This window comes from Gymnodraco acuticeps, unplaced genomic scaffold (genome assembly GCF_902827175.1).
Source record: "Gymnodraco acuticeps unplaced genomic scaffold, fGymAcu1.1, whole genome shotgun sequence".
Classification (NCBI taxonomy): Eukaryota; Metazoa; Chordata; class Actinopteri; order Perciformes; family Bathydraconidae; genus Gymnodraco; species Gymnodraco acuticeps.
The window spans coordinates 177361-202980 of record NW_022992048.1 but is presented as its reverse complement, the minus strand read 5'-3'; the positions used below and the strand labels follow the sequence as shown (position 1 = coordinate 202980).

Below are 25620 nucleotides of genomic sequence, written 5' to 3'. Positions count from 1 at the left end.
CAGTAATCAATCCACAGACCTTATTTCAGGCTAACAACCAACAACACATTAAAGAACCATCGACTCCCAGACCAGAACACAGGAAGTGCTAAAAAGTTCTAGGACTCATTCCTGCACTACTCTATAAATAAAGTAGGGCTGAACCGAGTGTTCTACTTTACTTTAGGTCAGGGGTGTCAAACTCAAGGCCCGGGGGCCAAATCCGGCCCGCGACTTCATTTCATGTGGCCCCATAAGAGCTTGCATATAGCAAGCTCTTATGGGGTATTGCCCATAAACTACATGTCCCACAATGCATCTCAAATTTGACTTTTTCTCTCAGAATTTGACTTTTTTTCTTCAAAATATGCTTTTTTCTCAGAATTAGATTTTTTTTTCAAAATGTTACTTTTTTTTATAGTTTTTCCCGGAATTTGGCTTTTCTTTTTAAATCATTTTGTGACATTCTCACTGAAGAGACTTGCAATTATTTGCCCCAGACTTCTGCTTTCAGACGTAGTTAATTATGAAGTTATTACCCTATCCCATAATAATCCAATGCAGAGGCAATCATGTCATATAATACATTATTTAATATATATTAAATATTTATATATGTATTTTTATAGTCTTAAAGTTACAACCGGCTCTTTGAGTGCAACCATTTATGATGTGGCCGTGATGAAATTGAGTTTGACACCCCTGCTTTAGGTATATCGTAAAGATAATACTTTTAGTGATATTTTGAATGTAGCACCTCTGCTCTCTGTATAATGTAGTATTTTTACAGTAACGTATTGGTACTTTTACTGAAGTAAAGGATGTGTGTACTGGTTGTTACCTGATTGGGTCGAGTGTGTTTGGAGATCTGCGGAGCCTCAGAGTCGGTACAGGAGTCTCAAACTCTCTGTAGTCCACAGCTAGTGCTGGAGGCACTGGGAAACATTAACATTATAAAGAAGAAAACATCAGATTAAATATAGTTACATCAGTCCTGAACATATCCACGCAGCTGAGCCTTCATTCTGGGCTTAACTTATTGCTTTAACCTAAACTGCACACGCATGCAAGGGAACATTTATTCAGCAACATGTAAATGTGGATTTTTTAACTATGGCACCTGTTAGGCTGGTGTTGGTGGTGATGGAGGCGGTGAACCTGGAGGAGGCTGCAGTGATGGAGATGCTGTAGTTTGTGACAGGAAGTAGATTTAAACAGAGCTGCAGCTCGTCGGCGTTAGAGCTCAGAAAACGCTTCCTCTTATCTTGAAAGGACCTCTGGTAGTCTCTGGATCCCGTGTACGTCACCTGAAACGCAGTCAGTCAGAAAAACCTCCAAAAATGTTTAGGTAAACAAACTATATGCGCAGAAGCTAATACAAAAAGGACATCTTGAGCTAAGAGTTTACACTTCCAAACATGAAATCAGTGTAAAATGTTTCAGTACGTTAATAGTATTATACATTTCAGATACTTGCATACTTTTCCAAGTAAAAAAGCTTCATCAGGTTTGAAAATAAATGATCAAGCTGCAAGTATATTCAAAACTAAACAAGGAGAAGCAGTCTTCAGTTATGCCACGTATCTGAAATAAACTCCAGGGTAAATCTCCTGATACCTTGTATGTTTCTGTGTCCTCCTCGTACTTCTCTGCTCTCCACTGCACACATTTCTCATTGAGGACACGAAGATGATTTACAGGTGGCTTTAATTCTGTAAGAGATAAACGTCATCTTATTATTGTTATATTATACATCTCTTTACAAATATGTTTACTAGGCAAATCAATAACCTCACAAAAGAAACACACAGATACTTGTATTTTGTTAAGGCTAGTGAACATTGCACCTTCCATGTTCCTTATATGTTTTATATGTTGCTAGTCGCTGTTAAAGACTCAATATGTGTCACACTCCTAGGTTTATGTCACGGTTTTAGTGTTGTCTGTCTGGTTATGGGTTTTGTAAGTCTGTTCATTCGGTGTTTGGTCTGGTCCTCCTCCCTGTCGTTAGTTTCCCTGGTGTGTCTGATTGTCTCATTGTGTTCACCTGTTGCCCTTGTCTTTCTCCCTCCCCTGCCCAGCTGTGTCTTGTCCTGTGATTACCCTTCTGTGTATTTAGTCTAGTCTTCCCCTGTGTTCCATGTCGGTCCATTGTTTTCCCTCCATGTTATTCCACGGTCCGTGTTCCTTGTGCTGCTCATTTGTTTTTGGATATTTTGGATACTGCCTTTTGACACAGCTTTTATTATTTAATAAAGCTCGCTTTTTGTTCAAATTCTGCATTTGGGTCCTACCTTTTCCACGCACCCTGACAATATGTCATATTCTGCAAATGAAGCATGGAGTAATAAAAGGAGGTAAAACAGCTTCTACTCATTTGTTTATTGTTTGGGATATTTCATGTTAAAAATCAGTGATTTTCTGATGCGGTCTGGCTGCGGCTAACGTTAGCTCAGACTGTTTCTCCGATAACTTAAGATCCAGACGTGCCATGAGCACAATCCTTCATCTGGTGAAAATGTGAAGTTAAAAAGCACCAACATGTAAAAAGTGTGTGGTAAAAATGAAGCTTGAAACTGGATATAAAAGCCAATTTATGACATTTTCTGCCAGCTAACGAATGCTCAAAAGGGCATTACAGGAGACCAGACGAAACATTAGCTGAACAAAATGTGGATAATGTAAGTACAAGACTCAATCAAATATATGAGGCAGTGAGGGGAGGGTTACTTAAAAAATGGATCTAACAACGTCCTTTTTAAAAATATAACTGTAAGGGAATACGGTTTCCTTGTTTTGTATCCTGATTGAATAATCCCATCACATATAATATGTTACTTCCAAAGTTTAAACATAGCTCTTGACATTTCTTGGTCTTCCTCACCTATGCATGAGAGTGTAGCGCTCCTCCACTCTCCAGAGGACTCACACTCAGAGACGTTGCTTCCTCTCCAGCTGTGGTATCCCTCCTCACATCTGTGCACCACGACGCTCCGGTTGTGCCAAACCACCTCCGAGTGATGCAGGACGGGAGCCGGGCCACACTTAGCTGCAGGGACACAAAGACACTGAGGCGTTAGCCAATCAGCTGCAAGTATTATCGGGAATTACTGAATATACGCAGCTTTATTTACTATTCCAGACATAGCATTACTTTTTTCGACATAAGGACAACATATGGACAAAAAAGGAAAAGAGTTTAAAAGAGGACAAATACAAATCACATGCAGTAGATTGACCCACATAAACACGCTGTGACTCTCCACCTCTGTTTCCTACTTCTTACTTGCTACCCTTTTCCCTCAACCTAAGGGAGTGCATGTACGTAGACACGTTAGTTTAGCTGCTATAGGCTTAGACTGCCGGGGGGGGACGCCTTACTTCTTCCTTCTCTCCGTCTGTACCTGTGTACTCATGTTCCGATTAACCCAGCTTCCCTCAAATGTCTTTTTGGTGTCTATCTACGCCGGGATCCTGAGTCGAGGCTGATCCTGTTGCTGTGGTCCTGTGTCCTGGATCCTCTATCCTGAGTTCTGGATCCTCTATCCTGAGTCCTGGATCCTCTATCCTGTGTCCTGGATCCTCTATCCTGTGTCCTGGATCCTCTATCCTGAGTTCTGGATCCTCTATCCTGAGTCCTGGATCCTCTATCCTGTGTCCTGGATCCTCTATCCTGTGTCCTGGATCCTCTATCCTGTGTCCTGGATCCTCTATCCTGTGTCCTGGATCCTCTATCCTGAGTTCTGGATTTGAGTCCTGGACTTCGAGTCCTGGCTGAACCTGTCACTGTGGTCCTGCCAGACTCATCATACTACTTCCCTGATGGCTCCCACAGGACTGTTGACATCCTCGTGGATTCATCTTCTTACTACAGACACATTTCCAAATATTTGGACTACCTATGTTGTAAATGTATTATCTCTTCGATTTACACACGGCATCTATTGCACGTCTGTCCGTCCTGGGAGAGGGATCCCTCCTCTGTTGCTCTCCCTGAGGTTTCTCCCATGTTCCCTTTAAACTGTGGGTTTTCTCTGGAAGTGTTTCCTTGTTCGATGTGAGGGGCTAAGGACAGAGGGTCTAAGGACAGAGGGTCTAAGGACAGAGGGTCTAAGGACAGAGGGTGTCGTATTGTCATACTGATATTCTGTACAGACTGTGAAGTCCACTGAGACAAATGTAACATTTGTGATATTGGGCTATATAAATAAACATTGATTGATTGATGATTTGTCCAGAAGTCTTTACGTCAATTTTCATACAAAAACAAGAAATGTAAAGACATCACCTTGGATATGAAACCAAACGATAAATCAAGAAAGAATCAACAGAACAATTAATAATAAACAATATAAATTAAATACAAAAATCCACAGCACTTCCTCTTTTTAAAAAATGTCACATTATTTTTGAGTTTTTTTTGTCGTATATTTATTTATTTTGCACACATTTTTGATTATAGTCATTATAATATTTCTATATTTGTATTCCTCTTACTGTGTTCATGCATGCACAATTTACAACATAGCAAAAACTATGAATGTAAAAACCTACTTGGCAATACACCTGAGTCTAAGTCTGATTCTAGTCATAAAATACAATTTACAAAACATTATTATTCACCTCAAAAACTACAACCAGAAAACAACAAAGAGCCAACACAGCAGAGACAGGGGAACCTTTCACCACACAAACATTCATTATTAAACGAGAAGAATCAACAAAAACAAATAATAATGACTCTTTCACAGTGGAATAAATGCACGAATGAGATAATCCATCTTTGCTCACTATATCTGCGTAAACTGCAGGTTAGGAACCTCATTTTGAGGGTAAACTAAGGTTGTAATGAGTTCATTATCTTATAAATATCAGCCATGAGAAGCAGGCTATACTATAGTGGCATTGGCTGAAAAGAATCTCGATTATGCATCCTTTATTTTTTAAACTTTGGTTTTTGTGTGGTTTAAAAAAACACATTATAATTTGTTTATTTTAAGCTTTTTAGGTGGAATCTGTTGGAATAAAGCACTCCATTTCTTGGTCTTCCTCACCTATGCATGAGAGTGTAGCGCTCCTCCACTCTCCAGAGGACTCACACTCAGAGACGTTGCTTCCTCTCCAGCTGTGGTATCCCTCCTCACATCTGTGCACCACAACGCTCCGGTTGTGCCAAACCACCTCCGAGTGATGCAGGACGGGAGCCGGGCCACACTTAGCTGCAGGGACACAAAGACACTGAGGCGTTAGCCAATCAGCTGCAAGTATTATCGGGAATTACTGAATATACGCAGCTTTATTTACTATTCCAGACATAGCATGAATTTAACATTTAGTACAGGCAAGAGATGCACATAAAGTACAAGAAAGTATGATGAGAGGACAATACCCACACAAACAAAGTATACATAGTATTTTACCCGACATAAGGGCAACACATGGACAGAAAGAAAGTGTTTAAAAGAGGACAAAAATAAAGAAAGTGTGTAAAAGACCCACATAAATACTTATACCAGAAGTCTTTAAGTCAGTTTTCATGCAAAAAGTCAGACAATCCCTTAAATATAGAGATTGAATGCTTTTCTCCATGTGTATTGTATTAAAGTGACTATTTTTAAGAAAGGAGAAAAAGGAGAAAACACGACATTTAAAATACACAGCACTTCCCCTTTAATTCAGATATAATTAACATGTATTTTTCATGTTATTTTTTTGTCGTATTTTTATATTTCCTGCATATTTTTTGATTCTAAAATAGTTTTTATAATATTTCCATATTTGCTCTTTTGAAATTAGACATTTTAATTCTTCTTGCTGTTTTTAAACTTATACACCAAAGCTAATATGTGAAAAACCTACTTGGCAATACACCTGAGACAAGTCATATAAATACAACACAACACACAACACAGAGCCAACACAGGGAAACCTTTCACCACACAAACATTATTTACGAGAAGAATCAACAAAAACATGTTAAAAATCACAAATAACGACTTGCATAGATTAAATAAAGATGACCACAGTACCTTTGCACTTCATAGAAACTTCCCCCCACTCTCCTGACAGTAAACACGTGGACATATTATTCCCCCCCTCCTGGTCAAATCCCTCCTTGCACCCGTACAGCCGAACGCTGCCCAGCGATTGGCTGCCGTCCCACAGCAGGTGAGTGTGGGGGAGGGTGGGGGGGGCGACCACAGCTTATTTCTGCACACACACACACAACACACACACACACACACACACACACACACACACACACATACACACACACACACACACACACACACACACACACACACACACACACACACACACACAAGCATGCAATAATAACAAAGAAAACACAGTAAGTACATGCAGATCATCCATGCAAGCTGGTCAATAGAGATATTGAGTACTAAATGTATGTAATGCCATATATGCAAATAATAATAATAATAATAATAATAATAATAATAATAATACAACAACTATTTTCTTTACTAATATTTTAAAGCAACAGTTGATCTATTTGAGAAACATGCTTTCCTACAAAGAGGAACTTAGATCATATTAGTAATTGAATATGAAATCATCCATCTTGGCTCACTATGTCTGCATAAACTACAGGTTATGAACCTCATGTTGAGGGTAACATAAGGTTGGAATGAGTTGGTTATCTTATACGTATCAGCCATGAGAAGAAGGTTACTATGGGTTGTTGGCAGAGGTGGGAGAAGTACTCAGATCTTACTCTTGAGTAAAAGTAGAAGTACTCAGATATTATATATGAGTAAAAGTAAATGTACTTAGATACTTCCAACGTCTGGTTATTGGTAATGGTTGAACAAAATGCATCCTTTATTCTTTACACTTTGTTTTTGTGTGGTTTAAAACATCACATTATAATGTTTATCTTAAAGGGCCCATGTCATGGCCGTTTCTACTGATCATAATTCCATTGTTGAGGTCGACTAGAATAGATTTACATTGTTCAATGTTCCAAACTCACATTGGTTTCTCACAGCATCTCTGTATAGTATGTGTATTCACTCTCTGTCCTAAACGGCTTGTTGGAGCTCCAGCCCCCCCTCCCTGTGAGCCCAGTGGCCGACTGCGAGACAGCGAAACCCAGCCCGAACACACACACACTCGCCGCGTCCTGCCGTCTCAGGGAGGAGAAATCGGCGGAGCTGCAGCTGAGACAAGATTGAGTGTGTGTGTGAGGAAGGACGTAACGGCTCCACGGATTGGGCCATTTGAATGTCCAACGAGGCGTTCTGGGGCAGCACAGACAGGTCTTCTCTGTGTTAGAGTTCTACTCGCTACAGGGTGTACTTTGAGGGTTTGACTCTGCAGACCGTTCACATGCAGAAAAACCTTCATAACAACAAGGGGACGGGTGATAACCAGAAAAGCATGACATGGGACCTTTAAGCTTTTTAGGTGGAATTTGTTGCTGTTTGACCGACAATGTTTCCTATTTTTATGCTAAGCTAAGCTAATTTATAACTATAAAACAGACTGATATGACAGTGGTTACTCAGCAAGAAAACATGTAAGCATATTTCCTAAAATGTCAAACAATCGCTTTAAATATGTTTTGCAAATCGCTACAAACGAGAGTAATGTGTGAATAAATCAGTGATTAAACGTTGCACCTTCACACCACAGGTCAGGGTCCTCCCACTCCCCCTCCTCTCCACACAGGGAGGAGTTTCCGAGCCCCCTGCTATGAAACCCCTCCTCACATCTGTAACTCACGACACTGCCAACCTGAGAGGATCCGTCCCAAAGCATTGCAGCGTGGGCTTTAAGAACAGGCTCTCCACACCTGATCTCTACAACACAAACACAGCAGGGCAGGTGGAATAATGCTAAAGGTGTATTAGACTAAAGAGGGGGCAGACAGCAGAGCGTATAAAAGGAATAGTCCTCAAGCGAGATAACGTTTTTGGTCAAAGACCTCAAATATTAGGCCTCTAATAATTACAAACTTTACAACAGATACGTTTCAGAACATATATAAATAGAAATATTAAAGATATATAAATAGAAACACAAATACCTACATATATTTCCAAATATTTTCATGAAATATCTAGAGAATTAAATACTTATATATATTAATTCTACCTATAATAATAAAATAATATATATATTAATATATAAAATATATTCCTACATATTTTTATAAAATATATTTGAAAAATGTATATCTTAAAATTAGATAAAAATATATAACAAATTAAATATATATATTAATTCTACCTATAATAATAAACAATTAAATATAAATAAAATATTTTCATAATAACTTCACACTAAAACTCTCAATTACAGCACATTACGCTCTCTGTCCCGTATAGAGATGCATTATCTCTGTTAATGGAGGCAGGTAAATCACCTTCACATTGCAGAGAGGCTCCCTCCCACTCTCCTCTGGCCGTACACACAGACGCATTTTCCTCTCCAACATTTCCATATCCAGAGACACACTGATAAACCACCAGAGATCCCACTGAGGAGCTTTTATCCCACAGCATCTCAGAGTGAGGGATCTGAGCAGGGACTCCACACTCCACCTCTACAGGGATCAGATCACAGTCATCCAACAGCAACGAAAAACAGCAGTAAAGACATTTTAGAGGACGTTGTTACTTGTTAGAGCCAGTATTTCGTTTTTATAAGAAAGGCCACCTAATTGTGACGTCTGTAGTCAACACAGTATAAAAGACTACAACTCCCACGGCGCCTTCGGTAAAGGGACAGAGATGGGCGGAAAGACGCTGTCAAGGCACCGTTTTTAACCGTTCAATTACCCTTTAAAGGGGACCTATCATGCAAAATGTACTTTTTGATGTCTTTTATACATAAATATGTGTCCCCGGTGTGTCAGGGAACTCACGCAGTGTCAGAAAATAAAACCCTCTCTCTCTTTTCCTCCGTACCCAAATCTCTAAAAACGGGGCTACAACGGAGCTGATCCAGATTTGCGTCCGATATGACGTTATATCGGAAATGTGGGCTGGCTTTACACCCACGGCCCTATCAGAAAGTTGCTATCAGAAACAATGCCCGACTGTTTTGGATGTAATATGGTCTTTGTTTACATTAGCATCGCTAACACTCAGAGCTAACCTGTACAGGAGAGCATGTGTGTGAAGAAGCAGGAAATAAAAAGGAACTCACCTTGTGGTATAACCGGCAAGAGAGAAAGCCTTTGAGCTCCAGACTGTTTCAGAGAGAATCCTTGATAATCCATGATATGGCGTTTCATCACGGCAGCATTTAGTTTAGACGGTAGCTGCCGGGTCCCACATGAGCCCCTGCTTCTTTATTTTATAAATTTTTTTGTATTTTTAAAATATAATCATTTTAAGACTTCTTTTGACATCAAATTTGCCCTCAACTAGCGCAACTTTCGTAATACCCTTTACACAATAATTCAAGACAGAAAATACTAAAACATACCATTTCATTTTTTTTTTAAATCACCACATTTCAGGGGTTCACTGGAAAAAAATGCTGCTCCAAAAACAAGTTAAACAATAATGAAAACAAGCTGTTTTCACTTGAAGTAAGTACAACAATCTGCCAATAGAACAAGTGAACATTAGCTGGGTAAGATGTCTTGAAATAAGAAGGGATATTTAGATAAATCACATCTTGTAATTTGCTGGGAGAACTCATTTTGAACTCTATTTTACCAGAATCAGGAAATGTTGTTACAATATAAGCCGCAAATACTCAAAAGTGTTCTGATGTTAAATGGTGATTTGCTAATAAATCTGTAAAAAAAAAATTAATCTGAGATACGGCTCAAAATAAGATCTTTTGACTTAAAGGTAGGGTAGGTAAGAATGGAGAAACCAGCTCGAGTGCGCTAGAATTTGAAAGTACGCAGCCTAAAAAAATCTGCCTCTTCCTTCAGACTTCCTCACAGAGCCCCTCCTCCAACACACACGAACGCGCACATGACCAATGAGGGCACGAGATAAGTTTGTGCCCAGATGGAAGGCTGACAGGCAGGTAGGCCATCCAGTTACTTTAGCCGGCTCAGATGATTGGTCGTGCTTTTTACAGCGCCACGGCTTCCACAGTGACATTTTTGTATGTATTTATTGTCAAAGCATTTAATATATTCATTGCTATCGGGATGTTAAGAGCATTCCATGGAATATAAAAAAAAATGTTTCTGAAGTGAATTACCTACCCCACCTTTAATAAGATGATGCATTGTCTAAAAGCCAGACCTGATATCTCCCTGCAGTGTGACTTCTGAAGTTAGTGTGTCTTATATCAGGTGTAAAGACATATTCTGACTAGATATTAGACACATATACTTTGAGTTTTTGTAGTGTTTCACTGCAGTTTGAGTTACCTTGGCAGGTGAGAGTGGGGCTGCTCCACTGACCGTGTTCACCACAGATGGATGAATCATCTCCTCCTGTGTTTTTAAAGCCCTCTCCGCAGACAAACAGCACTCGGCTGCTCGGGGCTGAGCTTCCGTCCCACAACTGCACAGTGAACTCAATTATGGGAGGGCTTCCACACAAAATCTCTACAAGAAATAACATTTAAAACCATGAAACATGAGCAGATGAACACACTTTCTGTTTCCTGCATTCAGGGAGAAAGCAGCACAACACGCCGGTAAACAGAAAAGTATTCACATGCAACAGGTTGTTCATGAACATTCATGGAGCAGTTGATTGGCCTGAAATAATAAATGACCCATAATATAATAGGCAACTACACTCTTTTGGTAATTGATTCATCGTTTTTTGGTAGATTTCATGCAAATATGGCGGTTTGATATCATAATAGAGTGATAATGTTTGGTTTTAAGGCTGACAAAATAAGACATTTAAAGCAAAACATTACATTTGAAGAAACTACGATGGACGTTTTTTGACATTATTCTCAGAGATAATTGGCAGAATAATCCATAGTGACAATAATCTTAAATTGCAGCTCTACTGTTCATATCAGTTTGTACATTGTTTGATTTTGATATGCATTGAGACAACTGATTAAAAAAAATAAGACCTTGGACTTTATCAAATTGAAATGGATAATTTTTACTATATTCAGATTTATTTTTAGACAAAGAATCAATTAATTTAGAAAATAATTGGCTGATTAATCGATTCATTGATCAAGAAAAAGCACTAGTCAGGGAAGTTAAAGTTCAGATACAAAAGACCTGTGTGTGTAAACAAGCTTCTCATTACTTGTAATATTGTGGCTATAAAGGTTAAGGACAGAAACAACTTTGTTTCTATAGGTAAATACACATCTGAGTTGACAAATATGACATGTGGGGTTCCTCAAGGCTCCATCTTGGGGCCTCTTCTCTTTAACATCTACATGCTACCACTGGCTCAGATAATGAAGAACAACAAAATAAGTTACCATAGCTATGCAGATGACACACACATTTACGTAACAATTTCACCAGGAGACTATGCTCCAATTCAAACACTGAGTAAGTGCATTGAACAAATCAATGACTGGATGTGTCAGAACTTTCTCCAATTAAACAAAGATAAAACTGAGGTAATGGTTTTTGGAGCCAAGGCAGAACGTATAAAAGTTAGCGCTGAGCTTCAGTGTACAATGTTCAAAACAACAGATAAAGCCAGAAATCTAGGTGTAGTCATGGACTCTGACCTGAGTTTCAACAGTCACATTAAAACTGTTACTAAATCAGCCTACTATCACCTAAAGAATATATCTAGGATTAAAAGACTAATGTCACAGCAGGATTTGGAAAAACTTGTCCATGCTTTTATCTTCAGTAGACTGGACTACTGCAATGGTGTCTTCACAGGTCTCACTAAAAAATCTATTAGGAAGCTGCAGCTGATTCAGAACGCTGCTGCTCGAGTCCTCACTAACACTAAGAAAGTGGATCACATCACTCCTGTTCTGAAGTGTTTACACTGGCTTCCTGTGTGTCAAAGAATAGATTTCAAAATACTGCTGCTGGTTTATAAAGCACTGAATGGTTTAGGCCCAAAATACATTTCTGACCTCCTGCTAAATTATGAACCATCCAGATCTCTCAGGTCTTCAGGGACTGGTCAGCTTTCTGTCCCCAGAGTCAGAACTAAACATGGAGAAGCAGCGTTCAGTTATTATGCTCCAAATATCTGGAACAAACTCCCAGAAACCTGCAGGTCCGCTACAACTCTGACTACTTTTAAATCCAGGCTGAAGACTTTTCTTTTTGTCGCTGCTTTTAATTGAACTATTCATATCTTAGACTGCACTGTAACTTTTATCCATGTATTTTTCTTTTAATGTTTATTTTATTAGCTTTTCTTTTTAATGACTGATTTTAAATGCCATTTTCTTAATCTCTTTCATTTTTTGTAAAGCACTTTGAATTGCCTTGTGTTGAAAAGTGCTATATAAATAAACTTGCCTTGCCTTGCCTTGCCTTGCCTTGCCTTGCCTTGCCTTGCCTTGCCTTGCCTTGCCTTGCCTTGCCTTGCCTTGCCTTGCCTTGCCTTGCCTTGCCTTGCCTTGCCTTGCCTTGCCTAAGACAACATTTCAAAAAGCACAAGAAAAAATCACAAAACACACAAAAAAATCACAAATCAAAAGAAAATATATCCGAAAAAAAACACTTAATTAAAATAAAAACAAACATTTCAGAACAAAACAAAATATCAGAAAACACAACTATATTTCCCAAAACAAAAATAAACCTTTAATGTTTTTGTATATTTGTGTTTTCTGAAATATTGTTGTGATTTGTCCTTCAGGGCCACCGTAGAAATCAGCCTCAAACACCCTGAAATCAGTGAGTCAGTGAGTGTACCTTTGCAGAGCAGCGGCGGTCCCTCCCATTCTCCTGCAGCGTTACACTTCGACACATTTCCTTTCCCCACATTATGATATCCAGAGTTACACTGATAAATCGCCCTGGAGCCCGGCCTGGAGCTCAGGTCCCACAGCCTGAGAGAGTGAGGGGCGGCTGGGGGGGGGCCACAGTTCACCTCTGGGGGCCAAAGCATCCACATGATGCATCAAATCACTGGAAATCTGCAGTGGAGTTGTGAGTCTGTGCTCCTGAAACTGGTTAAAACCGCTCTGAAAAAGCTGCACAGACACCATTTACTGTCAGATATCACCATGACACATTACCTTATTACTACCAGAGGTGGGAAGTAGTGGAGTACAAATACTTCGTTACTGTACTTAAGCATATGTTTCTGGTATCAGTATTTTACTCCACTACTTATTTTTCTGATTACTTTTTACTTTGACTTCTTACATTTTGAACACAAATACCTGTACTTTCTACTTCTCACATGTAGAACACAAATACCTGTACTTTCTACTTCTCACATGTTGAACTCAAATACCTGTACTTTCTACTTCTTACATGTAGAACACAAATACCTGTACTTTCTACTTCTTACATGTTGAACTCAAATACCTGTACTTTCTACTTCTCACATGTTGAACCCAAATACCTGTACTTTCTACTTCTTACATGTTGAACTCAAATACCTGTACTTTCTACTTCTCACATGTTGAACCCAAATACCTGTACTTTCTACTTCTTACATGTTGAACCCAAATACCTGTACTTTCTACTTCTTACATGTTGAACTCAAATACCTATACTTTCTACTTCTTACATGTTGAACCCAAATACCTGTACTTTCTACTTCTCACATGTAGAACTCAAATACCTGTACTTTCTACTTCTTACATGTTGAACTCAAATACCTGTACTTTCTACTTCTTACATGTTGAACCCAAATACCTGTACTTTCTACTTCTTACATGTTGAACCCAAATACCTGTACTTTCTACTTCTTACATGTAGAACACAAATACCTGTACTTTCTACTTCTTACATGTTGAACTCAAATACCTGTACTTTCTACTTCTCACATGTTGAACCCAAATACCTGTACTTTCTACTTCTTACATGTAGAACACAAATACCTGTACTTTCTACTTCTTACATGTTGAACTCAAATACCTGTACTTTGTACTTCTTACATGTTGAACACAAATACCTGTACTTTCTACTTCTTACATGTTGAACCCAGATACCTGTACTTTCTACTTCTTACATGTAGAACACAAATACCTGTACTTTCTACTTCTTACATGTTGAACACTAATACCTGTACTTTCTACTTCTTACATGTAGAACACAAATACCTGTACTTTCTACTTCTTACATGTTGAACTCAAATACCTGTACTTTCTACTTCTCACATGTTGAACCCAAATACCTGTACTTTCTACTTCTCACATGTTGAACCCAAATACCTGTACTTTCTACTTCTCACATGTTGAACTCAAATACCTGTACTTTCTACTTCTTACATGTTGAACTCAAATACCTGTACTTTCTACTTCTTACATGTTGAACACAAATACCTGTACTTTCTACTTCTTACATGTTGAACTCAAATACCTGTACTTTCTACTTCTTACATGTTGAACTCAAATACCTGTACTTTCTACTTCTTACATGTTGAACTCAAATACCTGTACTTTCTACTTCTTACATGTTGAACTCAAATACCTGTACTTTCTACTTCTTACATGTTGAACCCAAATACCTGTACTTTCTACTTCTTACATGTTGAACTCAAATACCTGTACTTTCTACTTCTTACATGTTGAACTCAAATACCTGTACTTTCTACTTCTTACATGTTGAACCCAAATACCTGTACTTTCTACTTCTCTCATTTTCCAAACAGCTGGTTCCTTTAGTCTGAATGTGTGTTTGATGCGTGATCATTATTCTTTAGAGTCATTGCGTGCCTATTGATTTGAACACGATCCGTGTATCCATCATTTCCTGGTCTTCTCTAAAGAAGAGGGACCAATGGAAACGTTGTCATGTTGCCGTTGTTCAGCATGGAAACATTCATTAGCTAACAATGACATTATTGTTCTATTAATATAAAGGGAGCTCAGGTACTCTTTAAAACAGCTGCTAGTTATGGGTACTTTTTACTTACGTACATTTCAAAGCCTCATTACTTTCACTTGAGTCAAGAAGTTTAGTCAGTACTTTTACTTTACCAGAGTATTTTTAAACACGAGTATCTGTACTTCTACTTGAGTAAAGGATGTGTGTACTTTTGTCATCTCTGATTAATACCAATACTAATAAACCACTGTGTATATTTTAGAATACATTTGTTATATTTATTTACCTTCTTATGTTTGTGTATATATTCTTCTTATATCTATTGTTGCTTTAAGCTATGATAGAATATTTGAGTATTTTTTGTTCCTAATTGTGCAATTAAAGATTTAGGCCACTTTGTGTTGCCACAAATGTTTTTGGCTTGTGTAACCATTAGCCAATCAGCAACCAAGGTAACCCCCCCCCCCCCCCCCCCCCCCCACCTTATCACCTGAATCTTCTGCTAGAGCACCATTGTGTTTTTTAAACCAATCACATCGCAGAGGGGCGTGGCCAGCAGCAGCTCATTAGCATTTAAAGCTACAGACACAGAATCAGCACTTTTGAAACAGGGCTGAAACAGAGGGGATTATGGGTAATGCTGCAAGGATCTGTTTGGTATTTCAGCCAATCAGAGACAGGTTCTGTATATATCTGAGACCTGTAATATATTGATGAAAAACAGTATAATAGGGGACCTTTAAGAAACACTTTGAATGCAGGAGTTACTATTTTTCGCCCATATCAGATCCTAAGTAAAGGATCTGAGTACTTGTTATTTTCCCTGCAGGTGAGTTGTTACCTTCACAGCTCATGTTGCCTCCTCTCCACAGGCCGTCATCTTCACACACAGATCTGTTGTTTCCTCTCCTCCACACGAAGCCCTCCTCACAAACAAACATGGCCGCACTGCCGTACGTCGTCCCTGACACCGACAGCAGCACCGTGTCCTCCGCTGCCTCCGGACGACCGCAGTCTACCACTGAGAGAGCGAGAGGACATCAGAAAACTCAAGATTAAATCCAGGTTTTAGATTAGATTAGATTGTGGCAAAGTGACAACAAATGTGACCTATGATACATAGAACAGTAACGCTTATAAAACAATACAACATTACTATACAAAAACAAGAACAATACGGTAAAGGCAGTAAAATGTAAACAAGTGGATCAGGTGTTCTCCAGAAACAGAAATCCTTTATTAGTCCCAAAAAAAAAACCTCCTACTGATCATCCTGTTGTATATTCATCAGAGACCGTCAATGAACCAGCCATGTACAAACTGAAGGGTGCTTTTTGACCAAAAGTGGGATTTGTATTTGTAAAAGTGGGATTTGCTCCTATAATTAAGTCTCCATGATCAATTGTCTTGCCAAAAATACAGACAGTACGACCCTTAAGTACTAATATATCCAATTACAGCACAAAATATTGCAGATTCACCTTTGCAGGAAGCTTTGTCTCTGGGAGGGTGGAAGGGCTCGGCTCCGTTTTGGACTTTATATCCCAGAATGCAGCTGCACTCAAAGCTTCCCTCCAGATTCCTGCACTGCCCCCCCTCTCCACAAAGGCCTGTGACCGTGCACTCATCAATATCTGCACAGACAAACAATAAAAGAGCATGTGCAGGGCTCGACATTATAAATGGCCCGCTGGCCCGGAACCACTAGACACCCCGGGCCTTGCCCGCTCGGGCCACTCAAAATATTGCTTTAAAAAGAATTGTCCAGTGGTATTTTGACTAGCAATTTTGTTAAATTGTTTAGTTTATTAATGCTACAACATAGCGTTTCGTGAGACGGTTGTTGTTGTTGGGTGAAAATAAAACAGCTGTTTGCTGCAGAGCGCAACGCGAGCAGGCTCCCGTGAGCGGCAGCGCGCTCGTCCACTACAGACTTTAGCGCCACCTAACCATTCGCCAAAATGTTTTTAATACCAGCGGTAACCGGCCAAAAAACAATCTTCAAATAAAAGAATGTCCCCGGAGGAGTTAAAGGAGAGTGACAGGGAGTAGGAGAAGAAGAGGGAGAGAAAGTTTCAGCCACGCTGGCTTGATCGATGGAGTTAGTTTCAATATGATGCCAATATAAACAAGGTCTTCTGTCGGCTCTGTACATCAAAGCCGACCTATGCTGACAAGTAAGTGAAGAGTAGAAAATATAAAGGTATATTCGCTATAGGGAAATGTCCCAGCAGTTTAGGAGAATGAAGGTTCTAATCAAATCTATTACATAGCCATTACATGTCTAACTCCTAATGACAGGAAGGCAGAAAGTGCATTATAATAATACTCATAATAATGATAATAGCAGAAATGTTTTAACAATGACCACAATATCATTATTTTAATAAACCAAATATGAACAATTGAGGAAAATGAGGAAGCACTGATGATTCAAATATTGTAGTACAAGTAGTAATGTAGTTAGTGCATAAATTACTATTGCAACTAATGTGTTAATTTTCTTCATTATTAGTCGATCTTTTTGGTCGAATGCTCCGGGCCAGTGGTTACAATGGTGGGGCCAGTGGTTACAATGGTGGGGCCAGTGGTTACAATGGTGGGGCCAGTGGTTACAATGGTGGGCCAGTGGTTACAATGGTGGGGCCAGTGGTTACAATGGTGGGCCAGTGGTTACAATGGTGGGCCAGTGATCCGGGCCAGTGGTTACAATGTTGGGGCCAGTGATCCGGGCCAGTGGTTACAATGGTGGGGCCAGTGGTTACAATGGTGGGCCAGTGGTTACAATGGTGGGCCAGTGGTTACAATGGTGGGGCCAGTGATCCGGGCCAGTAGTTACAATGGTGGGGCAGTGGTTACAATGGTGGGCCAGTGGTTACAATGGTGGGCCAGTGGTTACAATGGTGGGGCCAGTGATCCGGGCCAGTGGTTACAATGGTGGGGCCAGTGGTTACAATGGTGGGGCCAGTGATCCGGGCCAGTGGTTACAATGGTGGGGCCAGTGGTTACAATGGTGGGCCAGTGGTTACAATGGTGGGGCCAGTGGTTACAATGGTGAGGCCAGTAGTTACAATGGTGGGCCAGTGGTTACAATGGTGGGGCCAGTGATCCGGGCCAGTGGTTAAAATGGTGGGGCCAGTGGTTACAATGGGTGGGCCAGTGATCCGGGCCAGTGGTTACAATGGTGGGGCCAGTGGTTACAATGGGTGGGCCAGTGGTTACAATGGTGGGGCCAGTGGTTACAATGGTGGGGCCAGTGGTTACAATGGGTGGGCCAGTGGTTACAATGGTGGGGCCAGTGGTTACAATGGTGGGGCCAGTGGTTACAATGGGTGGGCCAGTGGTTACAATGGGTGGGCCAGTGGTTACAATGGGTGGGCCAGTGGTTACAATGGGTGGGCCAGTGGAGTTTTACCCTTAATGTTTACCCCTGATGTGATATTTAAATAATAGATGAAAGTCCAAACTTTCAGATGTGTAGTCATCATGTGTTAATCTCTAATATTGGCAGTGTTGGCCTTTTTGTACGGTGGCCCTGAAGGTAAAAAATACATCACACATTTTTATTTTTTTTAATGTTTTGTTAGAGGTTTTTTTTTCTAATTGTTTCTGACAAATGTTTTGATTTGTCTAATTGTTTTTTTGTGTTTGGTGAAATGTCATGTTTTTCAAAATGCTGTTTCTTTTAATTATATTTCTTAATATCAGAATTAGAATCGAGTTTATTGCCAGGTACATTAACACACACAAAGGATTTGCTTGGGTGTCTGGTGTTGGTAACATAAACAATCTAAGTAAATAAGTTGCAGTAGTACGTCAAAAATATAAAGATAATAAAAATAAGTATTTTTAAGAAACTATTTAGCAATAAAAAAGAATAAAGACCAAATGTAAATATAAATATACAAAGAGGTACCACTTTCCAATAAGACTACCTTTATAAAGGATTCATAAAGGGTTGATAATTAGGTTATTAATTAGGTTGTAAACACTTTATTAATCATTACGAACCATTTATAAACCAGTTCTAACATAGTTTTCATACATCAACACAGGCTCACTATTTGGCAAGATGACTAAGCCTTCTATTGGCTACTTAGCGAGAATCTACTGAGTGAGCAACAGATACCAAGGATGCTGGCTGATGAAGAACACAAAGTAAGCTAGGTAGCCAATATAAGGCTTAGCAGTGCAGATACATGTGGACTCACTATTTGGCAAGCAACCGGTCACAGTCGCCCTGTGTATCTCATGTCTTATAAAAGCTTATTAGTGATTTATAAAGTGTTCACAACCTAATTCATAAATGAATTAGAAACTATTCGTAAACCCTTTATACGGGTAGTCTTATTGTAAAGTGGTACCATATTCTATATATATATATATATTGACATGTATCTAGACTTTCATTGCCATTTCTACACTGTAGCTTTGTGCATATGACAATACAACCTTTGAATCTTTGAATCTTTGAATCTAGTATACATTTGTTATATTTACGTTACCTTCTTATGTTTGTATATATATTCTTATTAAATGTATTGTTGCTTTAAGGTATGATAGGATACTTGAATATTTGTATTTAATTAATTGTGCAATTACAGATTTTGGCCACTTTGTGATGTCACAACTGTTGTTTGTCTTGTGTAACCATTAGCCAATAACCAACCAAGGTACCCCCCCCCCCCCCCCACCTTATCACCTGAATCTCCTCCTAGAGCACCATTGTGTTTTTTAAACCAATCACATCGCAGAGGGGCGTGGCCAGCAGCAGCTCATTAGCATTTAAAGCTACAGACACAGAATTAGCACTTTTGAAACAGGGCTGAAACAGAGGGGATTATGGGTAATGCTGCAAGGATCTGTTTGGTATTTCAGCCAATCAGAGACAGGTTCTGTATATATCTGAGACCTGTAATATATTGATGAAAAACAGTATAATAGGGGACCTTTAAGAAACACTTTGAATGCAGGAGTTACTATTTTTCGCCCATATCAGATCCTAAGTAAAGGATCTGAGTACTTGTTATTTTCCCTGCAGGTGAGTTGTTACCTTCACAGCTCATGTTGCCTCCTCTCCACAGGCCGTCATCTTCACACACAGATCTGTTGTTTCCTCTCCTCCACACGAAGCCCTCCTCACAAACAAACATGGCCGCACTGCCGTACGTCGTCCCTGACACCGACAGCAGCACCGTGTCCTCCGCTGCCTCCGGATGACCGCAGTCTACCACTGAGAGAGCGAGAGGACATCAGAAAACTCAAGATTAAATCCAGGTTTTAGATTAGATTAGATTGTGGCAAAGTGACAACAAATGTGACCTATGATACATAGAACAGTAACGCTTATAAAACAATACAACATTACTATACAAAAACAAGAACAATACGGTAAAGGCAGTAAAATGTAAACAAGTGGTTTCAGGTGTTCTCCAGAAACAGAAATCCTTTATTAGACCCACAAAAAAAACCTCCTACTGATCATCCTGTTGTATATTCATCAGAGACCGTCAATGAACCAGCCATGTACAAACTGAAGGGTGCTTTTTGACCAAAAGTGGGATTTGTATTTGTAAAAATGGGATTTGCTCCTATAATTAAGTCTCCATGATCAATTGTCTTGCCAAAAATACAGACAGTACGACCCTTAAGTACTAATATATCCAATTACAGCACAAAATATTGCAGATTCATCTTTGCAGGAAGCTTTGTCTCTGTGAGGGTGGAAGGGCTCGGCTCCGTTTTGGACTTTATATCCCAGAATGCAGCTGCACTCAAAGCTTCCCTCCAGATTCCTGCACTGCCCCCCCTCTCCACAAAGGCCTGTGACCGTGCACTCATCAATATCTGCACAGACAAACAATAAAAGAGCATGTGGCATTTAAATAATAGATAAAAGTCCAAACTTTCAGATGTGTACTCATAATGTTTTAATCTCTAATATTGGCAATTTTGGCCTTTTAGTACGGTGGCCCTGAAGGTAAAAAATACATCACACATGTTTTTGGTTTTGGTATTTATTTTTATGTTTTGTTAGATGTTTTTTTTCTAATTATTTCTGACAAATGTTTTGTTTTGTTTTATAGTTTTTTTGTGTTTGGTGAAATGTCATGTTTTTTAAAATGTCGTTGTGTTTTGACCTTCAGGGCCTCCTATTTAAAAGCACTGTTAAACAATAAGATAAGATGTACTTTATTGATCCCAAATTGGGAAATGTTTTCATTGCAGCGGCATGTTGCCGGGAAGATAACAAATCTATAAACTATCTGACAAATAAAACACTATCGAAGGACACATTTTTAGTTTACACAATAGGCGCTTTCACACCAAGTACTTTGCAATACTTAGTTCCCAGCAGTTAGTTCCCCCATGGAACTAAGAGCCGATCGCGTTCACACCGGAATAATTCCCGGGAAGATTACGCAAATTAAGCCGCTGACGTCACTTTGGGTTTACTGGCAGGCCGCAAATAACTTCACGGCGTATACTGCCACCCGGAGTCCCCGGACGGAAGTCCCCGGAGTTGGGGACTGGCTTCAGTAGAAGCTGCTGGGACTCCCAGCAGCTTCTACTGAAGCCTTCCGAGTAAATCACCAGAACGCCGACACCTCCTCATCTCCACCGCTCCCATGTTTTCTTTTGTGTTGCCATAAGTTAGTCTCTCTCCGTTGGTGGGCTAATGCTAATGCTAATAATGCTAATGCCAGCAAATACAATGGCAGCTTCACAAAACTGTTCAGAGTTTTACGGGGCGTGGTTTGCAATTCGCCCAGCCAATCAGAAATTGGAACTTTTTTCTCCCCAGGAAAGTACCTGAACTAAAAGGGAAAAGTACTCCGGTGTGAACGCGCCTAATGTAAAGCAGGGTACTATTTACATTAAGTGTGTAAGGCATGGAATATTACATTAATTATAAATGTACAGTGTGAAGTTAAAGTCCAGTTAACCAAAGAGAAGCTATGGAGCAGTGAGCTCTCGTTATAAAAAAGACAAAATCTACTTGTCTTTCATCCTTTCTTTTAGGGATGCTCCGATCGATCGGTCACCTATCGAGATCGGCCGATACTCACTCTCTACCAATCGATCGGTGCTCTCTAAACATGCCGATCGCGAGAGCCGATCGCATGACGTAAAATACATGACACTTTTCTCAGTGCGCGGCAAAACAAGCTCGCCAAAATGGCTTCACCGGTCTGGCATTATTTCAAGGTGTCCGGAAAAGACAGTAAAATAGCGGAATGCAACGTGAAGCAGAAATCCTGCAGCTCCGCCCGCTGAGACGGACCGGTAAGCGGGACGAAACACACAAGAGTTAGACCTACTTAGCTATTTGATCTACCTCTGGAACAAGCTAAACTAGTTATTATAAATATATTTATTCTTCACTGTCGGGTCACTCATTACTGGATCAGTGAGCTGAATGAGATACTGACAGGCTGTCAGGAGGGAGAGAGAGGGGGAGAGAAGAAAAGAGAGCGCTTCCGCTCATTTCTCCCGTGTTATTATCCAAAGTGAATGTAAACTTGAATAATGTACATAATTTGAATGTAATAATTAAGTTGATTGTTGTTTGTGGAAGCTCCAGTGAATGAGCCCCATTAACTGAGTTTAACCATCACTTTAAATGGAAGATTTAAAGTGATGTTTAAATCTTCCATTTAGGCCCCGCCCACTTGATCGGATCGGCGATCGGTATCGGCCGATACTGATTCCGGTGATCGGCCCCGAAATTGGCGATCGGAGAATCCCTACTTTCTTTATAACTAATGCTGTTGATATATTGTGATTTTAAAAAGGTGTCTATTATCATCTGGCCGGGGACAACAGCTGGAAATGAGCAATGTTGTATATGTCATTTACTGTTCTTTGTGACAGTTGATCAATGGGGACTGTAAGCTCACCCTGGCAGTGCGTCCTGTCGTTGGGGGTGAAGAGGTTCATGTTGTTGGACGGGGTGAATCCGCTCAGGCAGGTGCAGAAGTAGCTGCCTTGCGTGTTGTGGCAGTCGGTGTGAAGCCCGCAGATCTTACTGGCTCCGATCTGACACTCGTCTTTATCTGGAAACAGGTAACATTTATTAACACCTCATGAAGGTTTTACCAAAAGCTGGATTATCCACAGAGGTCCCTTTCTTACGTAAATATCTAGACCTGCTGATTTATACAGATAAATCACAAAAAAAGCCCCCTTTGACAAATGTGTAATTTGTTAAATTGGGCTATATGATCGATTTTCTGATCACTAAACACCCAGATGTGAGATAACTCAAATTATTACTAGTTCTGTTTAATTATTTATATTTACTTCAGAGACCTTTGACTTATATTGGCCAATTAGAAGCATACATAATTAAGTAAATTAACCTCTATAAGGCAATTACATCTCATAAACAGGAAGAAAAACCCTAAATGGAAACAGACAAACAATCCTTCACACACTAAAAATGTTTAACCACACTTCTCTTACTGTGGTTATGCCAACCCAGTCTCACGGCATTTCGTGTTATAGTCACGAAATTAATTTAATCAATTCAATTTTTATTTTTTTTCGTGTCACACAGAACGATTTTAAAAGCAATGTATTTCTATTGGTATGTTTCGTGCCTGCACCACGTCTTTTTGTCCGGTTGGGTCTTGGAAGACCGGAAGCTGTGTGGTTCATAAAAACATTTTCTTACTCAGTATCTTACCCTAAGCCTAACCCTATCCCTTTTATTTTAAATTGTATAATGTCGGAGTTTTTTTTGCCGTCCGCGAGGAAAATAAATGGCTTAGAGCCTCAGAATACTGAAATCTGTATTTTTTGTATTTTTTTCCTTCTAATTTGTTATTATTTGTTGCAGGCAGGAAACATACTAGGCCTACCAATAGAAATACATTGCTTCTAAAATCGTTCTGTGTCAGAATACTGAAATCTGTATTTTTTAAATCTGTTTTTCCTTCTAATTCGTTATTATTTATAATTTTGCTTTTAAAATCGTTCTGTGTGACACGAAAAAAATGGCAAAATCGTGTTGGTGAACAAGAATCAAAAGATTCATTTCGTGACTATAACACGAAATGCCGTGAGACTGTGTTGGATATGCATATGTAGGTTATGTAAAACACCATGCACATTCGCTGTAAGTAAAACCTACTTGGCAATAAACAATATTGTCATTTAGATGTTCTATTAAAGCATTTAATGCATAACATTTTTTATAATTGTTTTAACGAGCCAATCGATGTTTGCAGACATATAGCAAGTTAGCAGCAGAATACAGAGCAATGTGGTGTACTGAAAACCCTCCTGTTTCAATAATACCTTCGCCATAAAACCAACAGAATAAAATAATACAGAATATGCAGCACACATGAGTTGAGCCCATTTGATACTAATGCACCTTACAGTAGTTTGGTTTATTGCACTTATTCTTATTGTAAGTCGTTTTGAAAAAAAGCAACGGCTAAATGTCATGTAGGCTAAGTTTCCACAGCAAGTAACACAACCTAATAGCATACAGTTTACACTATGCACATGATGAATAAACAGTAAAAGGATGTGTCCTACCTTGACAGAAACGTATCCCATTGCCAACGAACCCGTACTTGCAGTTACAGACTTTTCCAGATCCGTCTGATTTGTCGTCACATGTAGCTTTAGCATGGCAGCTAGCACACACATCCCGAGAGAGGCCGTCTACCTGCATCTCTGAGAGGATTAACATAAAGTATATCTGTCAATATCTTTTTTTTTTACACTCTTCAATCATGCATGTATTCATTTTGTCTTTAGATCAACTTAAAAGCACAGGGATATTACAACAGAAAGTCAGACAAAAGTGGGACAAAATACATTTAACGTTACGTCATTGAGACAGATGAAGTAGAAACGTTGATAATGAAAGTTAAAACAGCAACATTGGATTAAAACAAATCATTGTATATATTTTAAATATACATGTGTATGAGATTAGAGGACTGCACTCCACTAAAGAAATGTGTAATCTACTATCGCATTAAAGCTCACAGGATTGTATTTAGTTGAATTAATTAACAAGTAAAAGTGAGTTTATGAAGAATCACTTTAAATCGTGAGTTTAATGGAGATATGTTTCAAAGAGTTTGCAAAATAAATATATAGTAAAACATGCTGAAATAGAACTATACAATTACAAGTTCTGTGTATAAATAATTATTTGATTTAATACAAGCAAGCAAAATCAGGTTATCAATATACGTTCATGTCAAATCATGTCATTTAAAACGAGTGCTTATTGCTTTTTAATGCTTTGATAGAGGATGGACTCAATCTTTTTTTTAAGGTTTAGCAAGTATTCAATATTCTCAGACTATATGTATTTATTTGTATATTAATTTAAAGTATAGAGTATTTATCCTACTGTTAATTTAGCATTCTGTCTCATCTGATAAGATTTTACATTTTAACTGCATCGTGTCATTTGCACTATTTTCCTTCTTTATTTAGATTAAATATACTTTTTGATCCCAAATTAGGAATTGCTTTGTTACAGCAGCATGTATGGCATTTTGCACGAGTTAAACAAATTAAAATAAACAGTAAACATATACATATCAACAGTATAAATCAAAAAATCTATAAGTATCTTTAGAAAACACAATATACAATAAACACAGAACACATTAGAATATACTGTAATTGATCAACTTAGACCAATAATAACAAAATATAGGATACTATACAAATACATTTATTTTTATGTCTGAAGCTTAACA

At 39.0% G+C, this 25620-nt stretch overlaps 1 protein-coding gene across 1 annotated transcript in view; it reads right to left on the bottom strand.

The window, feature by feature from the left end:
* The window catches only part of susd1 (sushi domain containing 1), a 28417-nt gene that overhangs the window by 2442 nt on the left and 355 nt on the right, over nucleotides 1-25620 (bottom strand). Inside the window, 15 exon segments of the mRNA XM_034201999.1 lie at nucleotides 821-914; nucleotides 1100-1286; nucleotides 1597-1691; nucleotides 5034-5198; nucleotides 6009-6174; nucleotides 6176-6189; nucleotides 7626-7805; nucleotides 8372-8551; nucleotides 10349-10528; nucleotides 12797-12976; nucleotides 15726-15905; nucleotides 16366-16518; nucleotides 19938-20117; nucleotides 22786-22941; nucleotides 24434-24574. Coding sequence (XP_034057890.1) covers nucleotides 821-914; nucleotides 1100-1286; nucleotides 1597-1691; nucleotides 5034-5198; nucleotides 6009-6174; nucleotides 6176-6189; nucleotides 7626-7805; nucleotides 8372-8551; nucleotides 10349-10528; nucleotides 12797-12976; nucleotides 15726-15905; nucleotides 16366-16518; nucleotides 19938-20117; nucleotides 22786-22941; nucleotides 24434-24574 — 2251 coding nt within the window.